This window comes from Rhincodon typus, chromosome 40, assembly GCF_021869965.1.
Source record: "Rhincodon typus isolate 14 chromosome 40, sRhiTyp1.1, whole genome shotgun sequence".
Lineage (NCBI taxonomy): Eukaryota > Metazoa > Chordata > Chondrichthyes > Orectolobiformes > Rhincodontidae > Rhincodon > Rhincodon typus.
In genome coordinates this window covers 5,446,552-5,470,895 of record NC_063371.1, presented here as the reverse complement: position 1 = coordinate 5,470,895, position 24,344 = coordinate 5,446,552, and the positions used below count along the sequence as shown (strand labels likewise).

General features: G+C 40.4%; 1 protein-coding gene across 1 annotated transcript in view; it reads left to right on the top strand.

Annotated features, from left to right (window-relative positions):
* LOC109930709 (disintegrin and metalloproteinase domain-containing protein 9) overlaps nucleotides 1–24,344 on the top strand; it is a 109,020-nt gene that overhangs the window by 46,778 nt on the left and 37,898 nt on the right. The window contains exons 4-6 of the mRNA XM_048618762.1: nucleotides 14,298–14,376; nucleotides 18,345–18,421; nucleotides 21,856–22,066. Of these exons, the coding sequence (XP_048474719.1) occupies nucleotides 14,298–14,376; nucleotides 18,345–18,421; nucleotides 21,856–22,066 (367 nt within the window). The remainder of the gene's footprint in view (nucleotides 1–14,297; nucleotides 14,377–18,344; nucleotides 18,422–21,855; nucleotides 22,067–24,344) is intronic.

Here is a 24,344-nt window from a genome sequence, read left to right as displayed (position 1 = left end):
TACAATGTCAACAGTAGTGTGTCAAGCAGCCCCTTCTCAGCAATAACCTGCTCACTGATGCCAAGTTTGGGTTCCACCAGGGCCACTTATTTCCTGACCTCATCATAGCTTTCATTCAAACTTAGACAAAGGAGCTGAATTCTAGAGGTGAGGGAGAGTGACAGCCCTTGACATCAAGGCCTGATTTGACTGAGTGTGGCATCAAGGAACCCTAGCAGAACTGGTATCAATGGGTATCAGATGGCAAACTCTCCACTGTTTGGAGTGATACCTGACACATAGACAGATGATTGTAGTTCTTGGAGGTCAGTCGTCTCAGCTCCAGGACATCTCTGTAGGAGTTGCTCAGGCTAGTGTCCTTGACCCAACTATCTTCAATTGCTTCAGCAATGACCTAGCCTCTAACATAAGATGAGAAGTGAGGATGTTCAACAGTGATTGCAAAATGTTGAACAAGTGGCAAGTAACATTTGCGCCGCACAAATGTGAGGCAATGACCGTCTCCGTTAATAAACAATCTAACCCCCACCCTTGGCATTCAGTAGTGTTACCGTCAATGAATCATCCACTGTCAACATTCTTGGGGTTACCATTGACTAGAAGCTCAACTGGAACTGCCACATAAATACAGTGGCAACAAAAGTAGGTCAGAGGCTACGAATATTGCAGCTGGTAACTCCCCTCCTGACTCCCCAAAGCCTGTTCATACAGGGCATACGTCAGGAGTGTGATGGAACACTCCCCACTTGCCTGGATGGGTGCAGCTCCAACAACACTCAAGAAGCTTGACACCATCCAGGACGAAGCAGCTCACTTAATTGGCACCACACCCACAAACATCCACTCCTTCCACCACCGATGCTAAGTAACAGCGGTGTATACCATCTACAAGATGCACTGCAGAATTTCACCACAGATTTTTAGACAGCACTTTCTAAAACCATGACTGGTTCCATCTAGAATGACAAGGGCAGCAGATACATGGGAACACCACCACCTGCAAGTTCTCCTCTAAGTGACTTACCATCCTGACTTGGAAATATATCCCCGTTCCTTCACTGTCGCTGGGTCAAAATCCTGGAATTCCCTCCCGAAGGGCATTTTAGGTTAACCTACAGCATATGAACTGCGGCGGTTCAGGAAGGCAGCTCACGACTGTTATGGACCAGGCCAGACCCTGTAAAAATATGATGAGGTTACCTAGACCCTAACTTGTTCTTATTTTAAAGGTAAATATGAGGTACTGTGTTCCAGAGGTAATTCGATTGGTCAAACTGCTCGATGTTAAGCAAAGCTCAGTTTATTCAAACACTGTAGTTAAAACAAAATAAAAAGAAGAACTTGGAATGACTTAATTCTATGGGAAAACTTAATGGAACAATAAATACACTAACTACTATTAAGTAACTGTTCCAATACAGCAATGTTCCATAAACACACTCTTGGCAAAAGGCAAAATCAGAAAATAGATTGTCTCCACATGCAGTTCTCCAATCGAGGAGGAAAGAACATCAAAAGACAATTCTGAGAGAGAGAACTGCAGCTTTCAGCTGTAGCATAGAGAAATGTGGCAGCTTTTCACAATACCATCAGCTTCTGCTGAAAGCTAAACTGAAGACCCTGGTTCTGTGGGAGTTGACCACATCCCTTCAAGGCTGCTTCTGTTGCCCAAGCCTTTTTAAAATAAAAACCATCAAGGCCTCACACAATGTTTACTGGCTTTCCACCTCGACAGCTCATCACCTCTGCCTTAAAACCTCGTGTTTAAAAAAAGAATAGGATAAAATGACCTCTCAAAGCTACAGCATCGTCACACCGCCACTTTCTGATGGGCAGCTAGGGTTGGACGATAAATGCTGGCCAACCACCAAGCCCCCATGTCCCATGAATAAATTAAAAAAATACTAAGTGTAAGTTAAGTTTGATTAATAAGACAGTACATAGACTGCTTTCAAACAAACCCCCACGTGCTATTTATGTGACATGATATAGTGACTGTTTTGAAAAGTTTCAGAGACAGTGAACGAGTAGACTTGACTATTTCCTTATACTGCCTGAAGTCATCTTTAAATTGCCACCATGCAGTGTGTTGTTGGTTTTCTTTTTGTATTATTCCAAGAAAAGAGAGCAAGTTTTAAGCAGAACAAAAACAAAAAAACTGCAGATGCTGTAAATCAGGAACAAGTTTTAAGCAGTGCATGTGCAGATTTTTGAAAGATCTTAGTACTTTATTCTCACCCACTGTCAAAATCAGCAGTGCTGGGACTCTCTGAACAATCCCAGTGGAGATGTGAATTGAGTAAATTGCATAGGTTTACAGCTTGGACATCTGAACTTGCTGTTTGCATACAAGAAAAACTGTTTTCAAAAGATTACGTCATGCAATAAATGAGCGATAACACACGGTTTCCAGTGTTTTCTAAAAAAAAATCTTGTGTTTGAAATACCATTTAAATAAATCTTCTTGTTTTGTTGTACATTTTTCTAGTAATTAGTATCAACACCAGCAAGTAATTAGGAAGGCAAATGCAATGTTGCCTTTCATTGTCAGAGGAATGGAGAATAAAAATAGTAAAGTCATGCTTCAAATGTATGATACATTGGTGAAATCACGTCATGAGAATTGCATACAATTTTGGGCTGCTTCGGTATGAAGCAATGGTGGGAAGCAGTGTAACTGGTTTGGCAGCAGCTCAGAGAAAATTCACTTGCGTGGTTCACAGAATTAAGATTGAGGAAAAGTTGAGCAATTTGCATCTTAATTTGTAAAGTTTAGGAGGAGAAGTGATCTTTATGGTTACCGACAAAGTTTCTACAGTACAGAAAAGGACCATGTTGCTTGACCTGTTCCTACGAGTGTTTATGCTCCAATGAAGCCTCCTCCAATCTTTGCTCATCTGCGTCCACCATTGTAATCCCCTAGTCCCTTCTCTCTCTCATGAACTTATCCAACATTTCCTTAAATACATCAATTGAATTAACTTCAAGTGCTTCCTGTGGTAGCAAATTCCACGTCCTCACTACTCTTTGGGTAAAGAAGCTTCTTCCGAATTCCCTACAAAATTTCTTGCTATCTCTTATCAATATTCTATGTTAGTATTTTTCACTGCAAGAGGAAACATCCATGTTGTCAGAACTTTTCAGAGTATTATGACCTTTCTTTGGTCATCCCTCAGCTTTCTGTTTGTTCAGAGTTAAGAGCCCCAGCCTGTTAATTACTTGCTGACATCGATACTCACCCATTTATCCTATCATGGTTTTACATCTTCTCTCCATCCCGTCCAATGTCTTCAGGGGTTGAACCTTAAAGGTTTTTGGCTAAGTGCAAGTCACGTCAAGTTTGCAAGAATGATTGTTGCCATGAATCCAAGCAGCTTTTGTCATGGAATCTTCACAAATATGCAGCATTAATTGCTGTTCACACCCCTGTTGTGTGTATCATGTCCAATTTCCACTCCATTTTACCATATGCTCTTCTCAAAACAACTTGCCACTCAGCAGAGATGCCAGATTCATTATCAACTCTGGTGCAGGTGCCAACTTTAAGAGTCTATTGTGCATCCAAAACTGCCCTGCGTGGCTCCCGACATGCATCAGACACGGCAGACAGGAAAATCAGGGCCCTGCTTTGCAGGCAGAACCCTGGAGCTGTGCTAGATGGGTGGTCTACAAGTGGGACTTCCTCTACCTCCAGGACCTGGAGTGGAGGCTACAATACCGAACTATACCAGCCTGTTCCACCCAGGTTAGCTGGAATGCCAGAACTGTAGAGTCAAATAGTGCCACCATGTTTGTCCAATATATCAAACTCACTTTATCTCTGCTACTGTACCCGCGTGTCACCAAGTCTCATGCTGTACTGCTCTCACTATTGCCTGCAATGTCTTTTCCATCTGCCCTGACCAACCCAACTTCTGCATTACTCACCCCACATACGATCTGTGTTGTTTACTCACTTGTTCTGGACACCTCCCCACATGCCATATTCCCTACCTTTCTCTTTCTGCAGGAGCAAAATGGCTGACAATAAGGCAGAAAGAGCCAAGACATGTTGCATGTTGTCTATCATTGGGATCCTCTCCCTTATGAGGAGATGATCCCAACTGTGGCAATGTTTGGACTGCCCTTGACTTACTGTGCTAGGATCACTTGACTGTCAGATTCTGCTACACCTCACCATAGCCTACATTGCTCAGATCCCCATAGATTCACCCTTTTCCTTTTATAAAATACGGCAATCAGAATTTCACACAGTCAGACTAAACATGTTGCAACCAAGGTTTGATACAGTTTAAACATTAACTTACCTACTTGTCAATTTTTAAATCACTTGAAAGAAAGCCTGTTTCTTGGTTTGATTTCTCATGGGCTTGCCATCCTGTGGTGCTGCTTTCAAGAGAGATTTATATGTTGTCAAAGATACCTTTGTTCCTCTACCACACCTTCAAACTGCACCTCTGATTTAGTGACTTTCTTCTTCTTCCTACCACATTGTGCAATTTTATATTTATTTGTGTTTAATTTTTTGCTGATGATTTACCCATTCTTCAAGATCTGATTGAAAGATGTACAATTATGCAGAGGTTAGACAATGAGGGATGGATGCCCTCTTGTGGGAACTTGGAAGTCATTCTTTCTTTTCTTTGAGGGTCATGAATCTTCAGAATGCTTTGTCCCAGACAGCTGTGGATGTTGAGCCATTTGATCTCATAAAGGTAAAAGTAGATTTACTTCAGGATAGGGGAGTCAGAACATTGCAGGAGCAGGAAGGAAAGTGGAGCTGAGGGTAAATAAGATCAGTCCAGATACAGTCCAGTAAGTCATATCAGGAGTGTGGAGAATTATCTCCAACTGCTAGAATGAGTATAGGTCCAACAGTACAGTGTGATGTGATATCAGTAATTTATCTGTATTTTAATGTCATTTATTTTTTGAGATCAAATTCAACCCAGCACCATGTGGGTTTTGGTCTGTGTGTCTGAATGATTAGCTGAGAGATACTTCTGTCTGTCTGGTGATTTCCTTTAAAACAGTGAGAGTGTACCCCAGTGTGTAAAGGGATCTAGTTTTCATTGGAAGATTTTTGACAGTAAACAAAGTAAGTAGTTGTGCGCTGGCTTTCAGTATTATTGCTGGAATGTTGTCCATCAGCCTTTTCATTAGTTACTGGGGACATGCTAGAATCTAACGGAAACGATGTGACAATTGGATACTTGTGTAACAGTGATCTGATTGGGCATTGTCAGCATGGATTCGAGCATAGAAAATGATATTCGACAAACTTTTTGGAGTGTTTGAGGATGTCACAAACAGAATTGATAAAGAAGAATTGATGGATGTTGTATATTTGGATGTTCAGAAGGCTTTTAAGAAGGTCCCCCAGAGGCTGTTGAGAAAAATTATTACATATGGTTGAGGAGTGAATGCACTGGGATGGATTCAGGATTGTCTTAGAGGTGAAAACAGGCATTGGCGGGCTGTGAATAGAGGTATACCACAAGGTTCAGTATTTGGGCCCTAGCTGTTCACATATATATCGACAATTTGCACAGCAGGAACCAACTAATATATTTACAAATTTACAGGAGAGACCAAGCTAAGCAGTGATGTGCGGAAGATGTATTATGTTTTCAGGAGGAATCTGAAAGGCTTTGTAATTGAGTGTGCAGATGGCAGATGGAATATGTTGTGGAAAAATGTGAGGTTATCCACTTTGTTAGGAATAGCAGATGTGCAGAATATTTCCTAAACTGGGAGAGGTTGGAAAGTGTAGACATGGAAAGGGCCTTGGATATCCTTGTTGAAAAGTCACCTGAAGCTTAACGTGCAAGTGCAGCAAGCTGTTAGGAAGGATGATGGGGATGTAAACCATTGTTGTAAGCAGATTTGAGTTCAGGAGTAGTGAAATATTTCTTGAATTTTATAGGAGCTTACTTAGACCACATCTAAAGTACTGTGTGCTGTTTTGACCTCATTTGTCAAATATTAAAGGGATATTAAAGGGAGGGGAGTCCAATAAAGGCTCACCTGACTTGTTCTGAGGCTGACCGCCCTGTACAATGAAGCGAGATTGAGCAAATTGAACTGGAGTTTCTCGAGAGTTTTGAAGAATGAGTGGTGTTGTCATTGAAACTTACAAAATGCTGAAAGAGATGGACAGGGTAGATGCAAATAAGATATTCAACGTGGTTGGAGAGTCTAGGATCAAGTAGCACAGTTTAAAATCAGGGGGATGCCACTTTGGACTGAGATCAAGAGAAATCTTTTTACTCAAAGGGTGGTGAATTTTTGAAATTGTCTTCCACATGGGGTTTGGGAGGCTTAGTCTTTGAGTATGTTTGAAGTAGAAGTTGTTAATTTTTTTGATGACCAATGGTATAGAGTTCTGGTATAGTGTGGGATGAAGGCATTGAAGTGTTCCATGAGCCATAGTCTAATTAAATGATGGAGTCAGCAATTGTACAAGAAGGTGTACAATGTACAAGGACTTCCACTTGATGGAGACAGAACATACAATAGTGCAGCACAGGAACAGGCCCTTCGGCCCACCATGTCTATCCTGACTATGATGCCATTCTAAACTAACTCCACCTGCCTACACATGGTCTTTAATGCTGTATGCCCAGTCTGTTTGAGTCTGAGTAAATAATAATTTTTAAGGAGCCAGTGTGAGTTTGCAAATGTTTGGGCAACAGGAACTTAGTAAGAACATTGGCAACAGCCCTTAGCATGACGTCAAGTCTGCAGCAAGGTAGAGTACAGGAGAGAAACAATGAATGCATTAGGTCAGTCTGGTCTAGAGGTAATAAAAGCATGGATGACATTTCAACAACAGAGAAGTTAAGGCAAGGGTGGAGTTGAGTGATGTTAGAGAGATGGAAATACAAGATGGTATGATGAAATATGTGAAAAGAAAATATCCATCCAAATGTTACTGTCAAGGAGGGTCTGGCAGGGATGCTTGAGGCCAAATGGAACTTGGAAACAAATGATGGTTATACATTAATTAAAGGATAATGGGTGGCCAACATTTCATACACATGGGCAACAAGTAATCAACGAGGTTAGAGTTGATGATGTGAGTTGGAATAAAACTGACCACAGAGGGCGGCACGGTGGCTCAGTGGTCAGCACTGCTGCCTCACAGCGCCAAGGACCTGGGTTCGATTCCAGCCTCGGGCGACTGTCTGTGCAAACTCCACACTTTCTCCCCATGTCTGTGTGGGTTTCCTCCGGGTGCTCCGGTTTCCTCCCACAGTTCAAAGATGTGCAGGTTAGGTGGTTTGGCCATGCTAAATTACCTGTAGTGCCCAGGGATGTTTAGGTTAGGTGGTTTAGACATGGGAAATGCAGGGGTAGGGGAATGGGTTTGGGTGAGATGCTCTTCGGAGAGGCGATGTGGACTTGTTGGGCCGAATGGCCTGTTTCCACACTGTAAGGGTCCAATGATTCTATGATACCTGTGAAAAGCTTATGAGTGGATTCTGTCGAATTTGTCAGTTTGGATTATTGTAAACGATGCTGTTACATTATTGGAAAATATAAGCAGGGTTCTACCAGTACTGTCGCGAAAAATATTTCCTCAACCACACATGCCAAAATGAAACCGATAAGTTGATAGTTGTTTCTTGAAATTTCTGCGATCTTGCTGTACATACATTGAGTGCTGGATCTTCCTGAGAACATTAAGTACCACAATACCATGGATGTCAAGCACTTTTAAATTTTTGTGAGAATTTGACATGAGGAGTCACAAGCCCGGAGAAAACCGGATGTCTAGGAGTGGATAAGGAGGAAAAGATAGGATTTTAACATGAAGATGCAAAGGGAGCAAATCACCAGGGATGCTGGTGGAGTGCAGAAAGTGCAGTGGGAACTTAAGAAAGCAAATAGGAGAGTAAAGGGAGGGCAAGATTGGGAAGAATCCAAGATATTCTGTCAGTATATCACCCTGTTATAGGAGGGATATTATTAAACCAGAGGCAGTTCAGAAAATATTTACCAGGATACTGCCGGGAATGGAGGGTTTTGATCATTAAAAATACAATGGAAGAGCTGGGGTTTTTGCACTGCAGCCGAGGAGGTTGACGGGTGACCTTCTTGTGGTTTACAAAATCATGAGTGGCACAGATAAGGTGAAAGAAAAGGGTCTTCTCTTGAAGGTGGGGGCATTCAAAATTAAGGACCATATTTTGAAGGTGAGAGGAGAAAGATTGAAAAAGGACACAAGGAGCAACTTTTTTTACACAGAGTGGTTCGTGTGTGGAATGAAATGCCAGAGAAAGTGGTGGATGCAGGTACAATTACAACATTTAAAAGACATTTGGATAAGTTCATGAATAGCAAAGGTTTGGAGGGATATGAGTCAAGTGCACGCATGTGGGGCGAGTTTAGTTTGGGAGCGTGGTTGGTGTGGATTGGTTGGACCGAAGGGTCTGTTTCCATGCTGTATGATTCTGACTGTCTGACGGCATAACCAGTGAAAGAACAAAACACATTAGGGACCAAGAGGGCAATCTGTGTTTGGAACCGACCAACATTGGTAGGATGTATTTCACATCTGTCTAGTTCTGAAAAACGGTCACAGAACTTGAAATGTTAATTCTGTTTTCTCTCCACAGATGCTGCCAGATCTGTTGAGTTTCTCCAGCAGTTTGTTTTTGATTGTTTTAGACATCTGGCATCTGTGCTTTTTTTACTTCACATCTGTTTTCACTTTGGAGAAAGACGATGTCGGTATGGAATTTGGGAAGAGGGTCTGTGAGGTTCTTGAGCAGTTTGACAGAGAGAGTGAGCAAGTATTGGGGGTTTTGGCAGCTTTACAAGTGGCCAGTCATCATTTCCAGATGAGTTGTATGTTGTGAGACAAGGGAGGAAGTTACAAAGCTCTTACCCAAATTTTTAGTTCCTCTCTGGCTGCAGAGGAGAGCACTGGAAGCCAGTTCATATGGTTCTACTTGTCAAGAAGGGTGTTAGAGACAAACCAGGGAATTACAGATTAGTGAGCCCCACACCAGTGGTAGGGAAACTATTGGAGAAAATTCTGAACCAGACAATTAATCTCCACTTAGAGGAAATGTTTGACCAGGGATAGTCGACGTGGCTTTGACAGAAAGAGGTCATGTCTAACAAAAGTGATAGAATTTTTCGAAGAAAACACCAGGTGTGTTGATGAGGATAAGGCAGTTGATGTAGTTTAAATGGCTTTCAGCAAAGCCTTTAACAAGGTCCCACTTGGGAGACTGTTAAAGTACGCACAAGCATATGGGATTCAGGGTAACTTGGTAAGTTGGATCCAAGATTGGCTCGGTGGTAGGAGAGAAGGCTGTTTGTGTGACAGTGTTGAGTGGCATACCACAGGGTTCAATGCCGGGACCCTTATATTTGTGATATTTATAAATGATACGTAAGAAAATGTAGTGGTGGCAATGATAAATAAGTCTGCAGATGACAAAGATTGGCTGGGTGGTTGACACTGACGAAGAAAGTCTAACATTATAGGAGGATATAGACAGATTTGTCAGATGGGCAGATGGAACTTAAACCTGATAAATGTGAAGTGATGTACTTTGGAAGAAGAAAGATGACATGAATACTCAATGAATAGCAGGACACTAGGACTTCAGAAGAACAGAGGAATTATAGAGTCACAGAGTCAAATAGCACAGAAGAAGCCCTTCAACCCATCAAGTCTCTATCACCAGAGCAACACTAAATCTATTTGTGTCCCACCTTGCAGTACTAGACCCATAATATTCAATTTTATGACATTTCAAGTGCTCATCCAAGTACTTTTTAAAGGCTTTAAGGTTACCCACCTCAACTATACTCCCAGGCAGTGCATTCCAGACCCCAACCACCACCACTCTAAACCTCCTGCTTCTCACTTTAAAATTATAAACCCTTACTAAAGACCCTGTGATTAAGAGGAACAGCTACACTCTGTTTACACTGTCCATGACCCTTACAATCTTATACATCTCTGTCATGTCCCCCTCAACCTTCTGTGTTCCCAAGAAAACAACCCAAGCTTATCCAGCCTGGCTACATGGCTAAAATGCTCCATCCCAGGCAACGTCTTGGTGAATTTCCTATGCACCCCCTCCAATGCAATCACATCTTTCGTATTGTGCTGAGACCAGAACTGAACACAGTACTCCGCATGGATCCTAACCAAAGTCCTATGCCGTTCCAACATAGCCTCCCTGCATTTATACTCTTGGGGTTCATGACCACAAATCATTGAAGGCAGGTCGCAGGACAAGTTAAAGGGTAGTTATGAAGGCATAGGGAGCACTTGTCTTTTCCAGTCATGGCATAGATTACTGTTTTAGACATTGAGTCTGCACTGAAAAAATATACTCTATGTACCAAAGGACTCTTCTGTAGTGTCCGATTTAATGGAGGCACTTTGTATCATATCAAAGTGGACGCAAACAATGCTATAGTAGGTGTAAGTTTCACAGATGAGGAAATCACACCTGAACTAAGTTCATAATCTAAGCAAAAGTTATAATGTTGACACTCATCTGGAAACTTGATTTTGCTGTGCTGTTTGTTCTCTGGTTTTTTTTTGCAGATGTTGCAGTTGTAGTTGTATCAACCAGAACAGCAAGTGAATCATGTCATTGTCTTTTTTGGAATTGTGCCTACTTTCTTTTTGTTCCAGGTTTCTGTTTGTGTGTGTGTGTGTGTGTAAGGAGAACCAGACAGGACCACTTCTGTACTTGGAATGGCTGTGACACAAGTTGAGACCGAGGCTGTGATTCTGAGATGTCTCAATCTCTGCCCTGTTTGACATATTTCCGAACAGCTCAGGAATTCCAAAAGCTTCTCCATTTCTGGTCTCCTCATTGATCATGTGCAAAGACTGAGAATGCTGCTGCCAGTTCTTAGATTATTCCATTTGTTTCATAGGGTTGTTGTTTTTCTGCGTCAGATCAAAATTTAACACTGCTATTTTCCGAAATAAATGGAGCAGGTGGAATTAGAAAACGAGTTTTCAGTCAAAATTTGAATGGATGCTGGTATGCATGTTCTCCAGATTACTGTGACAGATGGACCAGTGCAAATAGAAGTGTGCTTCTCAAAAGAAGTTTACAAATAGACGGTGTCTTATATCCTGCAATCTGGTCCAGACTGTGCTTGGTTAAACTTTTTTTAAACAACACCGGTGCAATTCAGGTTTTCACCTGAGGTTCAGGTCTGTAGAGTGCAAACTCTGCAATTAATATCGGTGGCCAGAAACATACTCTGGCTCACCAAGCGAGATTAACATTTCGTCATTAGTTATGACCCAGAGCACACGAGAAAATTCTCTGGATTCCCATTGTGCTCTTCTGCTGCCCTCAGAGTGCATTGTCAGTTGAAGCTGCACTGGTGAAAACTAGTTGAAACAAAAGACCAATAAAGGCACTTTGGTGCCAATCACAACATCAGGAGAGCCCAATACATTCTCTTGGTAATCAGTTGTGGTTCTTTTGGTAGGAGAGAAAAATGATGACTAGGAAGTGGGGAGAGTTCCCTTGTTTTTCTTCTGGTGACACTTATGGATTTTTTTCTGTCCATTTGAGCAGGCAAACTAGACTTGGGTTTGACATGGGACCAGAAAGTAGTGCTTTTAACAATGCAACACTTCCTCTGTTCAGTATCAGGCTAGAGTTTGAGCCAAGTTGAACAGAACTCTCAATTGATGGAGGAGCCCAACACAAGATAAGGCTGAAGCATTCGCAGCAATCTTTACCCAGAGGTACAGAGTGGATGATCCATCTTGGCCTCCTCCAGCGGTCCCCAGCGTCACAGATACCAGACTTCAGCCAACTCGATTCACTCCACATGATATCAAGAAATGGTTGGAGGCACTGGATACTGCAAAGGCTATGGGTCCTGACAACCTCCTGGCAATAGTACTGAAGACTTGTGCTCCAGAGCTTGCCGCTCCCCTAGCCAATCTGTTCCAGTGCAGCTACAATGCCGGCATCTTGCCGAGAATATGGAAAAATTGCCCAGATCTGTCAGATACACAAAAAATAGGACAAATCCAACTCAGCCAATTACTGCCTTGTTAGTGAAAATAAATGATTTTAGTGGTAATTGCTTTGCTGTTCAGTGGGAGTACAAATTGGCTGATGCATTTCTGACGTAACTGCGGGGCCGACTTCAAAACAGAATTTCGTGGCTCTAAAACACTTTGAGAAGTTTGAGAAATGTCAAATAAATGCAAGCCTCACCTTCCTTTTCACTGTTTTGTAAAGATCTTTTGCATTGATGTGGCTGTGACAATGCTGTGGCTTTCAAGGGTTTATTTTGTCCTGGGTTTTTTCGAAGAGAAGTTATAAAGCAGAAGTGTTGAGCTGTCTCTAAGAAAGTAAACAACTTGTGATGCTTTTCAGATAATAAATTGTGGGGCTGGAGGAACTCAGCAGGCCAGGCAGCATCAGAGGAACAGGAAAGTTGACGTTTTGGATCAGGACACTTCTTCTCATAGACTATGCTTCCTCGGTTTTTTTTTAGTTTTTAGGTTTAGCTTTAAGCAGAAGCTATTGAAGTCTCAAAAGAATTGGAAGCTTCAGTGAATGCCTCATGGCTGCTACTCTCTCTGAATTTTCTCTTGATGCTTTCCTCCGGAATTGGAGAACTGCAAGTGAGAATCAGTGTCTGAATTTTCCTTTTATTTTGCCAAGGGGTGTGTGTATGGGATGTTACTACATTCGAATGTTTAATTAGGAATGGTTACTGTTGCTATTATTCTGTTAATTTTTCCAGTAGAGTTAATTTTATTCTAAATTCCTATTTCTTTGTTGTATTTTAACCACAGTGTTTAAATAAATTGTGTTTTGCTTAACATCGTGTAGTCTGACCAATCGCATTGCATCTGAGATACTTTACATTTGCCAACAAAATAAGAAAAAGTTAGGGCCTAGGCTACCTTCTTAAAATATTTTTGAGGGGGCTTGGTCTGGTCCATATCACGCTAAGCATTCCAGGAAGCTATTGGCCAGACTGGGGTGTTGCATTCAACAATTAGGAGACAGTCTCTTTCACACAGACTGACAAGTCTCACTTTCTGACATGGCCGTTTAACATTGGAGCCAAACATCTACCAGCACCCAGTAGTTCATGTTGTCTCGTGTAGTTTGATTATTACTGCAGAGCCCACTCACATTCATCTCTATCTGAGAGATCACCTATGCTTTCTTGAAAACACCCACACAGAGAGCAAGGATCCTGTTTCATTCAAGAGTGCAAAAAGTAACACCGAAGTGACTAAGTGTGCACCTGCTTACATGAAGAAGTGACTGTGACATCGTGTTTATCCTTTCCTCCTGTATCAAAGCTTTTGTTGTGTTTACAAGCTGCGAGAAACCCAGGCTCCAAGGACCAACAGAATCGAGGGGCAGTGATGTGATGACAGAAACTGTTGTATAAATGAGGCTCAGCACTGCTGGCTGCATGATATTCGCTTTAAAGCATCATCAGAGAAATTCAGCCATTGCCACTGACATAATTGCCAGTCCACAAACTGGGAATGTTGCTTAAGAACTGCTATGCTCCCAGCAGGGCTGATAAAACAGATGTTGCCTGTGCTTGCAACCGGACAAGGCAAGTTAAAGATGCTTGGGTGACATTATACAGGTTTATAAAATCATGAGGAGCACGGATAGGATGAATAGCCAGTGTCTTCTCCCTAGGGTAATGGAGTCCAAAACTAGAGGGCATAGGTTTAAGGTGAGAGGGGAAAGATTTAAAAGGCACCTAAGGGGTAATATTTTCATGCAGAGGGTGAAGTGTGTTTGGAATGAGCTGCCAGAGGAAGTGATGGAGGGAGGTACAATTAGAATATTTAAAGGGCATCTGGATAGGTACATGAAGAAGAAGGGTTTAAAGGGATATGGGCCAAATACTGTAGAAAAGGACTAGATTAATTTCAGATACCTGGTCAACATGGATGCATTAGACCGAAGGGTACATCCTTGGTGTACATCTCTATGACTCTGCAATTCTGCTTTAGCCCTCAATATCTTGGTTCAGTCAGCAACATGTTGCTTTTGTGTTACTCTCAAATGAAGAATTTGCCAATTTTTTCCAAAATATTTCATGCAACATTTTGAAACTTTAATTACATTTCATAAAGCAAAAGTATAACAGATTACAAATTAATTGCCTGGGGTACCAATAAATGTATCACACGTAAACTATGGTCATTGCATATCTACTTTTGCACGTTTCTAATATCATGGGTTTGTTAAAATGTGGTCCAAGTATTAACACTGACTGCTGATGCTCTTTTACTTCAGAGACATTGTACCGAAGGACTTCAAGATGTTCACCTACAGCAACAATGGGAGCTTGATCATAACTCAGCCAGATGTTCAGGTATTCAACAATTTGGCAACAACTGTCTTTTTTCCTGTTACGGCCCATCAATCTTGAATTACATGGTGCCTCTCCTTGCTGACTTTGTCTCATTTTTCAGAAGGCATTGACTTGTGTCAGAGTGTAGATCAAAACTCTTAGCATCTTGTACGTTTCTTTAGTGGCCTGTCTTTATGGTTAAGATAGTGATTATTCACAGCTTATTCTTCCGATAAAACAGGAAACAGGGGGTATCTGAAGTACGCCTGATCCCCCTTCTCATTGTCCTCTGTATGTAAGGGATGTGATTTAAGTATATTTTAATATTATATATTTTGGATTTTGAAGTCTTGACTGATTCATGTTTAGGTATTCTGTGTGTCTTAAAGATTAATTTGTAGGTATTTTTATAGCCATGGTAATATTTTTTAAAACACTAAAGGTCAGGGAGACTTCCTGGTGAGTACCTGGGTTTTGTTTCCATTGGGGGAGTTTATGAGCAAAGAAACTAAACAGTGTACTGCATTAGATTTTCACACAGCAGATTCTGGGGTTTCTTTTTTGGGCTTGGAGGAAACGTCTATACCTTGGGGGGAAAACAAAAAGTTTGTTTCAGTTTGGTAGTTTGCAGAAGTCTTGGTTGAAGATGGATGTGTTAATCAGTTGTTTATGAGAAAGGAAGGTAATTTTAAGACTGTTCAGAAAGAGATTACCTCAATGTAATGAGTTTAGTTAAAAAGTTCCGCACCATAAGTATTTGGTTAAAATCCTGACGAGGTTTTTGAAGCTAAGAAAATCGGAGCAAAGTTAAATGATGAATCAAGGATGAGTCTATCAGATTATGACAACTGAGAATTGAAACCACAGCCAAATCAAACCCTACCTGGGTTCCAGAGGGAATTCTTTTTGGTGTTTGAGTGCTATGAATGAGATGCTGTTGGGCTTGGTGGGATCGCATCTTAACATATGTTTCTAAATTTTTAAACATATGTTTACATACATAAACATATATGTAAATAGTTTGGTTTATTCCATTTTATTTTCATTTCTTTTGCATAATAAATATCTGATTCATTGATAAAACTGAATCTGCACCATTGGTGTGTTTGTGTATCGGTGAAAGAATGCCTTATTAAAACCAAAGAAAATCCATGATCTGTCAAGCTAGATATAAATCTGTGAACTGACTTGTCCAGTAATAATAACAGCTGGGACCATAACACATCTGTCACTCACACCAACAGTTTAATTGTTTGGACTTTATTTGTCATTTTTTTGTATCATGTGATGTACTTACAGACTGAATCATTGAAACAACATGAAGTGCTGACTGAAATTGAGTTTTTGGATTGGATTTTATTTTTATGCCTCATTTGGAGAAAAATAGCTTAGCTACACTATGGCAGTGAGAGTCAACAGCTGGGATTTCCTGATGGAATGAGTTTGTAGGATGGTGAGGACTAGGTCAGGTTCATGTAGATTTTAGACTGTCCAGTGTGTGTTCTTGTGAAACGTGATTCCTGTCTCGTTGCTAGCGTAACTGATTGACAGATTTATTCCTTTGGTTGGGGACTGTTGCAGCAGAAGCCTTTGATTCAAGATTGTGATTTTGGGGACCAAGTAGTGAATGATAAAATGATGATATTGTCAGTTGTCTAACCGTGGAGAGGCAAATAGTTTAGCTTGGAGGGGAGCTGAGAGGAAACATACCTCCTCCTCTTGGCCTCCAAGGCACCAACGCCCTTCCCACTGCAAATCTTGCCACTCTTCAGCAACTGCATTTGCCAGATCAATAAATCTGATGGACCAAGATTAATTTGAAAGTAGCATGTAGTCTCATGAAATTATTTAATTGAGCAACCTCCCACCCTCACTTCTCCAACTGATCGTTTCTGTTAAAATTGGAAACTGATTGGATCAAAACCATTTTAGCAGATGTTTAAGATTTTGACAATTTACTGATAATTCTCTCACCCTCTGGTTTTGGAGGAGGCATTGTTAAAATTTCCTTCTGCAAATTTTTTCAATCCCCAAAGCCAAGTTAGGATCACCAGAGAATTTTGATCACCACTCCATCATTCTGAAGTACATCAATAAATACTATTTTCCTGGAAAGGGGGGCACATTTATAGGCACAGTATCAAGCCACCAGCTGTGAGCAGTAGCTCACAGGAAGTAGCTCATTGATCTCAGGATAACTGGGTCCTGTATATTTTGCCCAGTCATCTTCTCATGATCCATTCTCAAATTGATGCCACAGCAATGATATACTCCATCACTGACCCTTGTTTGAGATTTCTTGTCCCCTTTCCAGACGAACAAAAACAAAGTTGCTGGAAAAGCTCAGCAGGTCTGGCAGCATCTGTGGAGGAGAAAACAGAGTTAACGTTTTGGGTCCGGTGACCCTTCCTCAGAATATGACAGAAGCTGTGAATGACGTGATAAGAGACCAAATAGTTTTCATTTTTCTTTTTTGGAGCTATAAATTGAATTTTAAGTTATACTGATATAATTGAAAACCCAGATAGATTTTCAACGTGAAAAACAAGTGTTGCGTACCATTGAGTTGTTCAATACACTTTTTTGCTTTATGGAAACAACCAGGAGGGATAAATTGAGACTGAAGTGTACCAACAAGCTTTCAAGTTTAGGACATTCTTCCCAACAGCATTCCTCTGATCGGTTGAGCTGCAAAGTGTTTTTAAGAAAATATTGAAGTGCTCAGAGCAGAAAAAGGTAAAAGCATCCAGAGCCTGCAGTCAGACAGCATCTCGCTCTCACCATGTGAAGGTGAAGTCAGGAAACCCTGGAAAGCTTTAAAAAAAGCAAACTAGGAAAGACCTAGGTTCAGCAAATCAATCACGAAATTAAGGGCAGAGTCTCATCTTACAGAAAATGCAGTTTCACCATTGCAACAATCAAAATCATTGTAACAGAAAAAGGAATTTCCACCTTGTGCTCTGTAATTTTGATTTTCAGAATGCTGTTTGCTCTGTCCACCAATCATTTATGTGTTAAATCATTTGTCTTTTGTCTGTTTTAATCATGATTCAGTGTGCGTAATTTAAGTTGCATAAATCCAAAATCCTTGTTCTTGTTGAACTTAATTGTGTAATTTATTTTCTTTTTCCCTGTTACTGGCGAAACCTGGTGTTATTTTTGTCCTGGGTAGCAATCAGATAGGAAAATTAGTGTTTGGTACTAAAAAATCCCATTTTTATACATTTATACATTTTATGATGATTTCTGTAACATTAGGCCATCATAGTGCACTGACAATGTCAGGTCATGGCAACACATACTGATCCAACTTATTGGCTCTCCGGTATGATAAGAATGTTCGTTTCTAAGTAATGCTGTTGTTTAAAACTGAATTTTGGTTTGAGCTCTTTCTCGACCAGTTCTGGGATGACTGAAAGATGGAAATAATTTTGCTTCATTGTTTCATCTGACAAAAGTGATTTCGTTCTGCTGATGTAGCAAGATGAATTTGTGATTATCTATCAGAAATACAGGGATCCAGCTAAATGTGCATGTTTTCATGGATCTTCAATTTGTATTTATTAATACTACAGAAAGCAGCTGTGTTAAAACAGCAGATTGACAGTGGTGGAATTTGTATGTTTTCATTGCTTTCCTTGCTCTGCTGTCATTGGTTAGGAAGAGTTAAAATCACCCTGTCAAAGTGTTTTGTAATTCATTAATTGGATGTGGGCATCTCTGGCAGGACCAATAATTGCCTTCGCTGACTGCCTAAAAGAAAATGGTGGTCAACTGCGGTCTTGAACTGTTGCTCTGTATGTAGTATGTGTCTTAGAAGGGAATGGGTCAGTGGTGGTGTCCCTATGTGCCTGCCACATTCTGCAAAGTGTTAGCGGTCACGGGTTTAAAGACGCTGTTGAAAGAGCCTTGGCAAGCGTTATGTGAAAAGCAATGCTGCAGATTCTGGGCGATGTGTTTAACCATTTCCTTACTGTTTATTTCTGAAGGATCATTGTCACTTCCAGGGATATGTGGAAGGAATGGAAAATTCCATGGTTGCTCTTAGCACCTGCAATGGGCTCAGGTAAATATTACATCTATTCTTGCATTAATCCACAAAACAGCAGTGACCGCATGTGACACCTCAGGAGGGTGGAAGGTCAATGATGCTGTGGAAGTTGTGTTTCTTAACTTGATAATAATCTACCTCCTACAATGTATTAATTGTCTTCCTTTGTGTCATTGGGAGGGCAGTTGTGGTTAGTGGCAGTGTTCCTATCTCTGGACAGGTTGATCAGAAAATGAAACAAAATTGGATTTAAGGTCTTGGAGTGCACTGCATGATGAATGTTTGTCAGATTTATTACCATTTAAGTTCAGAAAATCTTGTACAAGATATGGTTTTAAACATACCAGAGTTCTTGTATGCAGCACAATTGAAATTGGTTGCAAGATGCATGAAAATATTATGTTTGCTCTAAGCCAATCTTTGCTTCATTTTTGTCACAGCTGACGCACAAATCTCTCAAACATGTATGACAAGGATTAACTTTAAAAGCACTGTGGTGGTTTAGTTTCATTCAAAAGGGTTACCAATTTGTTTCTTTTCGCTGGAAGCAAAATGAGCACAAGCATAAAATCTCACTTCAAACAAGGGCTGACTCCAAGTTTCTGGTTTGCTATCACTATAATTCTCTGTCCAATCTCATTCTGACTTTATTGCTTTATTCACCTGCTCTATTCCAATAAAGCTCTCTGTCAGCTTGGGGAACAGCTCCTCATCTTTGAATTAGGCACAATACAGACTTCCAGACTCAACACCATAGAATAGAATCATAGAATCCATACAGCGTGGAAACAGGCCCTTCGGCCCAACAAGTCCACACTGACCCGCAGTGAAGGGAACCCAGACCCATCCACCTAATCTACACATTCCTGAACACTATGGGCAATTTAGTATGACCAATCCACCTAGCATGCACATTTTTGGACTGTGGGAGGAAACCGGAGCACCCGGAGGAAACCCACACAGACACAGGAGAATGTGCAAGCTCCATGCAGACAGTCACCTGAGGGCGGAATCGAACCCGGGCCCCTGGCCCTGTGAGGCAGCAGTGCTAACCACTGAGCCACCGTGCTGCCCCTATATTCAACATTTTCAGACCATAATGCTCTGCCCTGATTTTTTTTTGTTTTTGAATTATAGCTGTTGATGAAATTTATGTGATTCCTATTTGCAAATTGTCTGCGTCTATCTTTTGTTTACTCATGACATTGCCATTTCCTTTTGCCTTTATCCTCATTGCTTTGGCCACTTAATCTCTCTCCTGCCATTAACTCTATCACAGACTGGCCTTTTCTTTGCACTTGATTTAAACCTGGAGCAACATTTCTTTGCAATTTTGATGATGTGTCAGTAATCAAAATATCATTGTTTTTATCAGATTGTCTGATTTATTGGGCATCTTTTATCATTTTTTAAAAATTTTAAAACCTTCACCGTTTGTAATATTTTGCTTTGGTAAAGTCTCAATTTGCTAGTTACAGCCTACAGCAATTTCTATCCTTTTTTGATATGTGGTTGTATGAGATTAATTCTGAAATGCCCCAAGTTTAGCTTGTGTTTACTGCTAACTACCAAATGGAATTCCTGTTTGTTATTTTTTCCTTATTGTAAACAGTAAGAGCTCTTCAAGTGTAGCTGTAAAAAATGGGATTTGACGTATATACTTATGATGAATATGACGAACATAAGAGTTTGGTACAGGAATTGACCGTTAGCTCCACCCCACCAACATTCTCAGCCATTTAATCAGATCATGGCTGATCTGTTTTTCACCTCAACTCACCTTCCCACTTACTCCTGATGACACTTAACCCCTCTCTTACTTTGTAAGAATCTAACCACTGCTTCTGTAAAAATATTCAAAAACTGTTAACATTTTGACAAGTAGATTTCCAACAACTCATGATGTTCTTTGAGAAACAATTTGTGCTCATTTTTGTCTTAAATCTTTACCTCTTATTTGTAAACGGTGACGCCTATTTCTGGGTTCTCCTATCCACACTGACCCTATCAGGCTGCTTCAAGAGGTTGAAGAGCTTGAGGAGCTCCCTCCCAATTGGGTTACCTTTAACCTTCTAAATTCCATTGATAAAACCTAGCTTGTCCCTGATTGTCTTGAACTTATTGAAATGTCCTCCTATCACAACTTCAATTATCAGTCCTAACATTTTGCCTCTGATACATGTTAAGCTAACTATTCTAAGTTTCCTGCTTCCTCTCTCCCTCTCTTGTTAAATTAGTAAAGGAGTTACATTTGCTTTCTTCCAATCTAATGGACCCTTCCCCAAATCTTGGGAAATATAATTGAAGTCCAATTGTGTAATTTCTGTCCAATTATTGTAATTATACTTATTGCAATGATGTTGAGATGTATAGCACCCTTAAAATCTCCCCAAAAAGTCACCTTTTGTTGCATTGATTATTTCAAATCACTTCAGATTTCACCAGGGCTTTGATAAGTACGTCGTAAACGTAAAATATTAAAATAAGTACAGCTTGTATAAATAGAGAAAATATATTTTTCTGTGAAATTATGTATCCATTTGCAGATTCAAATGAAAAAGACTAAGGAACTCAGTTTGTATTGTTGACTTCTTAACTATTGTACTGTAGCTGAGTTGAGGAAAGAAATTATTTGCTATAAATTATGTTAGGTTGTTAGTCTCCTTCTTACATGCCTTTCTGGTTGCAGAGTCAAAGAAAGCAAAGAAATGCTTCCATTTATATTGCACCTTTCATGCCCTCAGGATAAGACAAAGCACTTTGCTTCTCATGAAGTATGTTTTGAAGTGTGGTTGCTGTTGTAATGTGTGCTTCAGGACCCAGTTTGCACAGTCTTCGTCTGAACAGCAAATTGATAATGATCAAATAACATGTTTTTGCTTTTCATCAGGCATAGACAGTGGCCGTAGAATCCCCTCCTGCCCTTCAAATGGGATTATTTAAGTCCACCCTAGAAAGCAAAGACAATCCCACTTTGAAGTCTCATCAAAAAATGGCACCTCCAACAGTATAACATTCCCTCAGTACTGTAATAGTGTTAACTGGATTCTGACTCACACCTCTATAATGGGACTTGAATCTGTACTCTCGTGAGTCAGTGACAGGAATACAACTAACTGAACCAAGACTAATGCCTAAATGTGCTTGTAAAAGTCTGAAAGCTGCTTGGCTTCTTCTCTGCAGCAACAGGTGAGTCAGAAATATAACAAACGTAGGAGGCATTATTCCTGTCCTGTCCTGCATTCTTCATGCCCTCTCTTGACTAAAATGCTTATGATGCATTCGATTTTTATACAGTTAATGATAATGTATTCTGCAATTTGTAGGAACCTGACTACTTTCAGATTACTTCTATCAATGCAAATTCAAAAAAAAATTGAACAAGCACATCAAATGTTTTGAAAAGTGATTGACGTAAGCAAAATATACTTGTCATCTTTTCTCCACAGAGGATTACTGCAGACAGGTGATACTCATTATGCAATTGAACCACTTGAGTCCTCCAGTACTTTCCAACATGTTGTCTATCGTATGGAGGATCTGCTTGAAGAACATTTAGTCTGTGGAGTGTCAGATTTGGCCAGCACTGTGCAGCCAGTTGATCAGGAGCATGCAGAACAACATTTCCATGATGGTCACAGTATGACAGGCTTCCTGCGCGTAAGTCCAGGCCTTTGGCATTCAATTGTTGCCAATCATTTGCACATCCCTTAATTCCCGAGTCTGTAGCTGAGTGATAACATTTCGACCTCTGGACCAGGAGGCCCATGTTCAAGTCTCAGCAGGCTGTAAGGTGTGTCAGAATATGTCTGAGCAGGTTGATTAAAGTATTTTGTTCAATCGCAAAATGTATGTGAATGCACATATGAGTTTTATATCCATTCATTACGTAGATGGGGGCATTGCTGGCAAGATCAGCATTTCTTGCACTTGGGTAATTGCTGAAGAGAGGGGATGGTGAATTGTCGTCTTAACAATTCAGTAACTTGGTCATTTTCACAAGCTATGAATGTTATCACCCAGTTCTGACTGCCAGAGATGCCTCAGACAAATTGGAACGAGAGAGCCAGGTGACAGTTGCATGTTAACTTAGGGATAATTGGGCATGAACTGGATGGATATATGTGTACATATTTTGCATTCATTCTTTCTATTTTTATGTGTATATTTATAGGCACAAGTTTTGTTACTGAGTTGAGGAAAGCAACTGTTTCTGGTATATTATGTCAGGTTACTAGTTGCCAAGTAGCTGATCTCTTGGTTATTGGAGTTTTGTGATGTGTGTCTAAATAAACCACTGACAAGAAAATATATGTGCTTGGACATTGTCTAACCAACCTTTACCTTGTGGTCTTTATCGGTTAGAAGTCAATCAGATTTCTTTGTACCACGATCCAAAAGAATTTCAGAAACAAAAACAGAAATTGCTGGAATACTTCAGCAGGTCTGGCAGCATCTGTGGAGAGAAATCTGTGTTTTGGGTTGAATGACTCTTCCTCAGAACCCAGCATCCACAGTTCTTTTGGTTTTCACAAGAAAGCCAGACTGGGTAACGATGGCAGATATCCTTTGCCATTCATTAACCAGATGAATGTTTATGACAAATTTTTTTTCATTTTTTTCATGGGATGTGGGCATTGATGGCTAGGCCAGCATTTATTGTCCATTCTTAACTGCCCTTGAACTGAGTGGTTGTTGAGCCAGAGGGTCATCAGAGTCAACCATGGTTTGGAGTCACTGCATTTTTCATTATGCACTGTGATGAAGTTGAGATTGAGCAGTAAAAGAAAACCATACTGGAGTCATTGTCATGATTTTGGTGCTATATCTTGCTTGGATCCTAGTTTGCGCCTGCAGTTGGCCACTCAGTGCATTCCCAATATGGAAAAACATGGTCACTTGTGAAAATATGAGCAACTGTGCAGCCAAAAAGAGTTGGAGGGCACATAAACAAACAATTCCACAAGTTTGAATTACAGGTGGGATAGTGAGTGAGGTGGGGAGGGATGTAGGATCACTCAGTGGCTGGTTTATCCCCCGCACCCTTGCAGTAATTGCATCTATGATGATGATGAGGTATACCGTCCTGCCTTTCCAATTTCTCTTCTCCATTCTCTATCAAGTCTCCTTCTGATTTAACTTCAAAAGCTCTCAGGTAATTTGAGGGAAAGTGGAAACTGGCTGGAATGAAGGATGATAAATAATAGAGATGAGAGGCTCCTGACGTTATTTATAATTGTTTCACTTTACTGGGTGCTGTTCTTCATAACTGCATAAAATGAGGTATGGAATGGTTTCATGTTTGCAACACCCAAATCACTTGAAAATGCTTGAATCCGGTCATGATCTGTATATTTATGCATAAAATGGCCATCTTAATGAACCTTGATGAGTAATTCAAATTTTATGTTCAATGCCAAACGTCACTGAACTTCAAGTGTTAAATTATAAGATACCCGACAAAACAAAACTGGGCTTTATTCCCCAGATTTAACAAGTTGAGGTGCAATTTGATTGAGAATGTTAAGGGGATTAAGGGCATAACCTAAAATGTAGAAACAGACCTTTCAGGGAAACAGTTATCATATATCTAAAATATGTTCTGCGTTTTGAAGTCAAGCCATATTTGTGATGTGTTTGGAGATGCTCACATGGTACCATGCATAGAGTTAGCATTACAACTCCCAGCACAGTTCTCATATGAATCCTAAGTTTTGCACAAAATTCTGCTGCAAGTTTTACGATAAGTAATAACTTAGTGTAATAAAAGCACACTGAAAACCTCAGTGAGAGTTGAATAGTTCGTACAGGAACACAATTAAATAAGAAAATCTACTTCGCCTTATTTTAAATGTACTTAAGTACAGCAAATTTCACTGCTTTCCCGAGTTGGCCCCAGTTCTGCAGCTTATGTTACTGTATCCAGCTCTTCAACCTC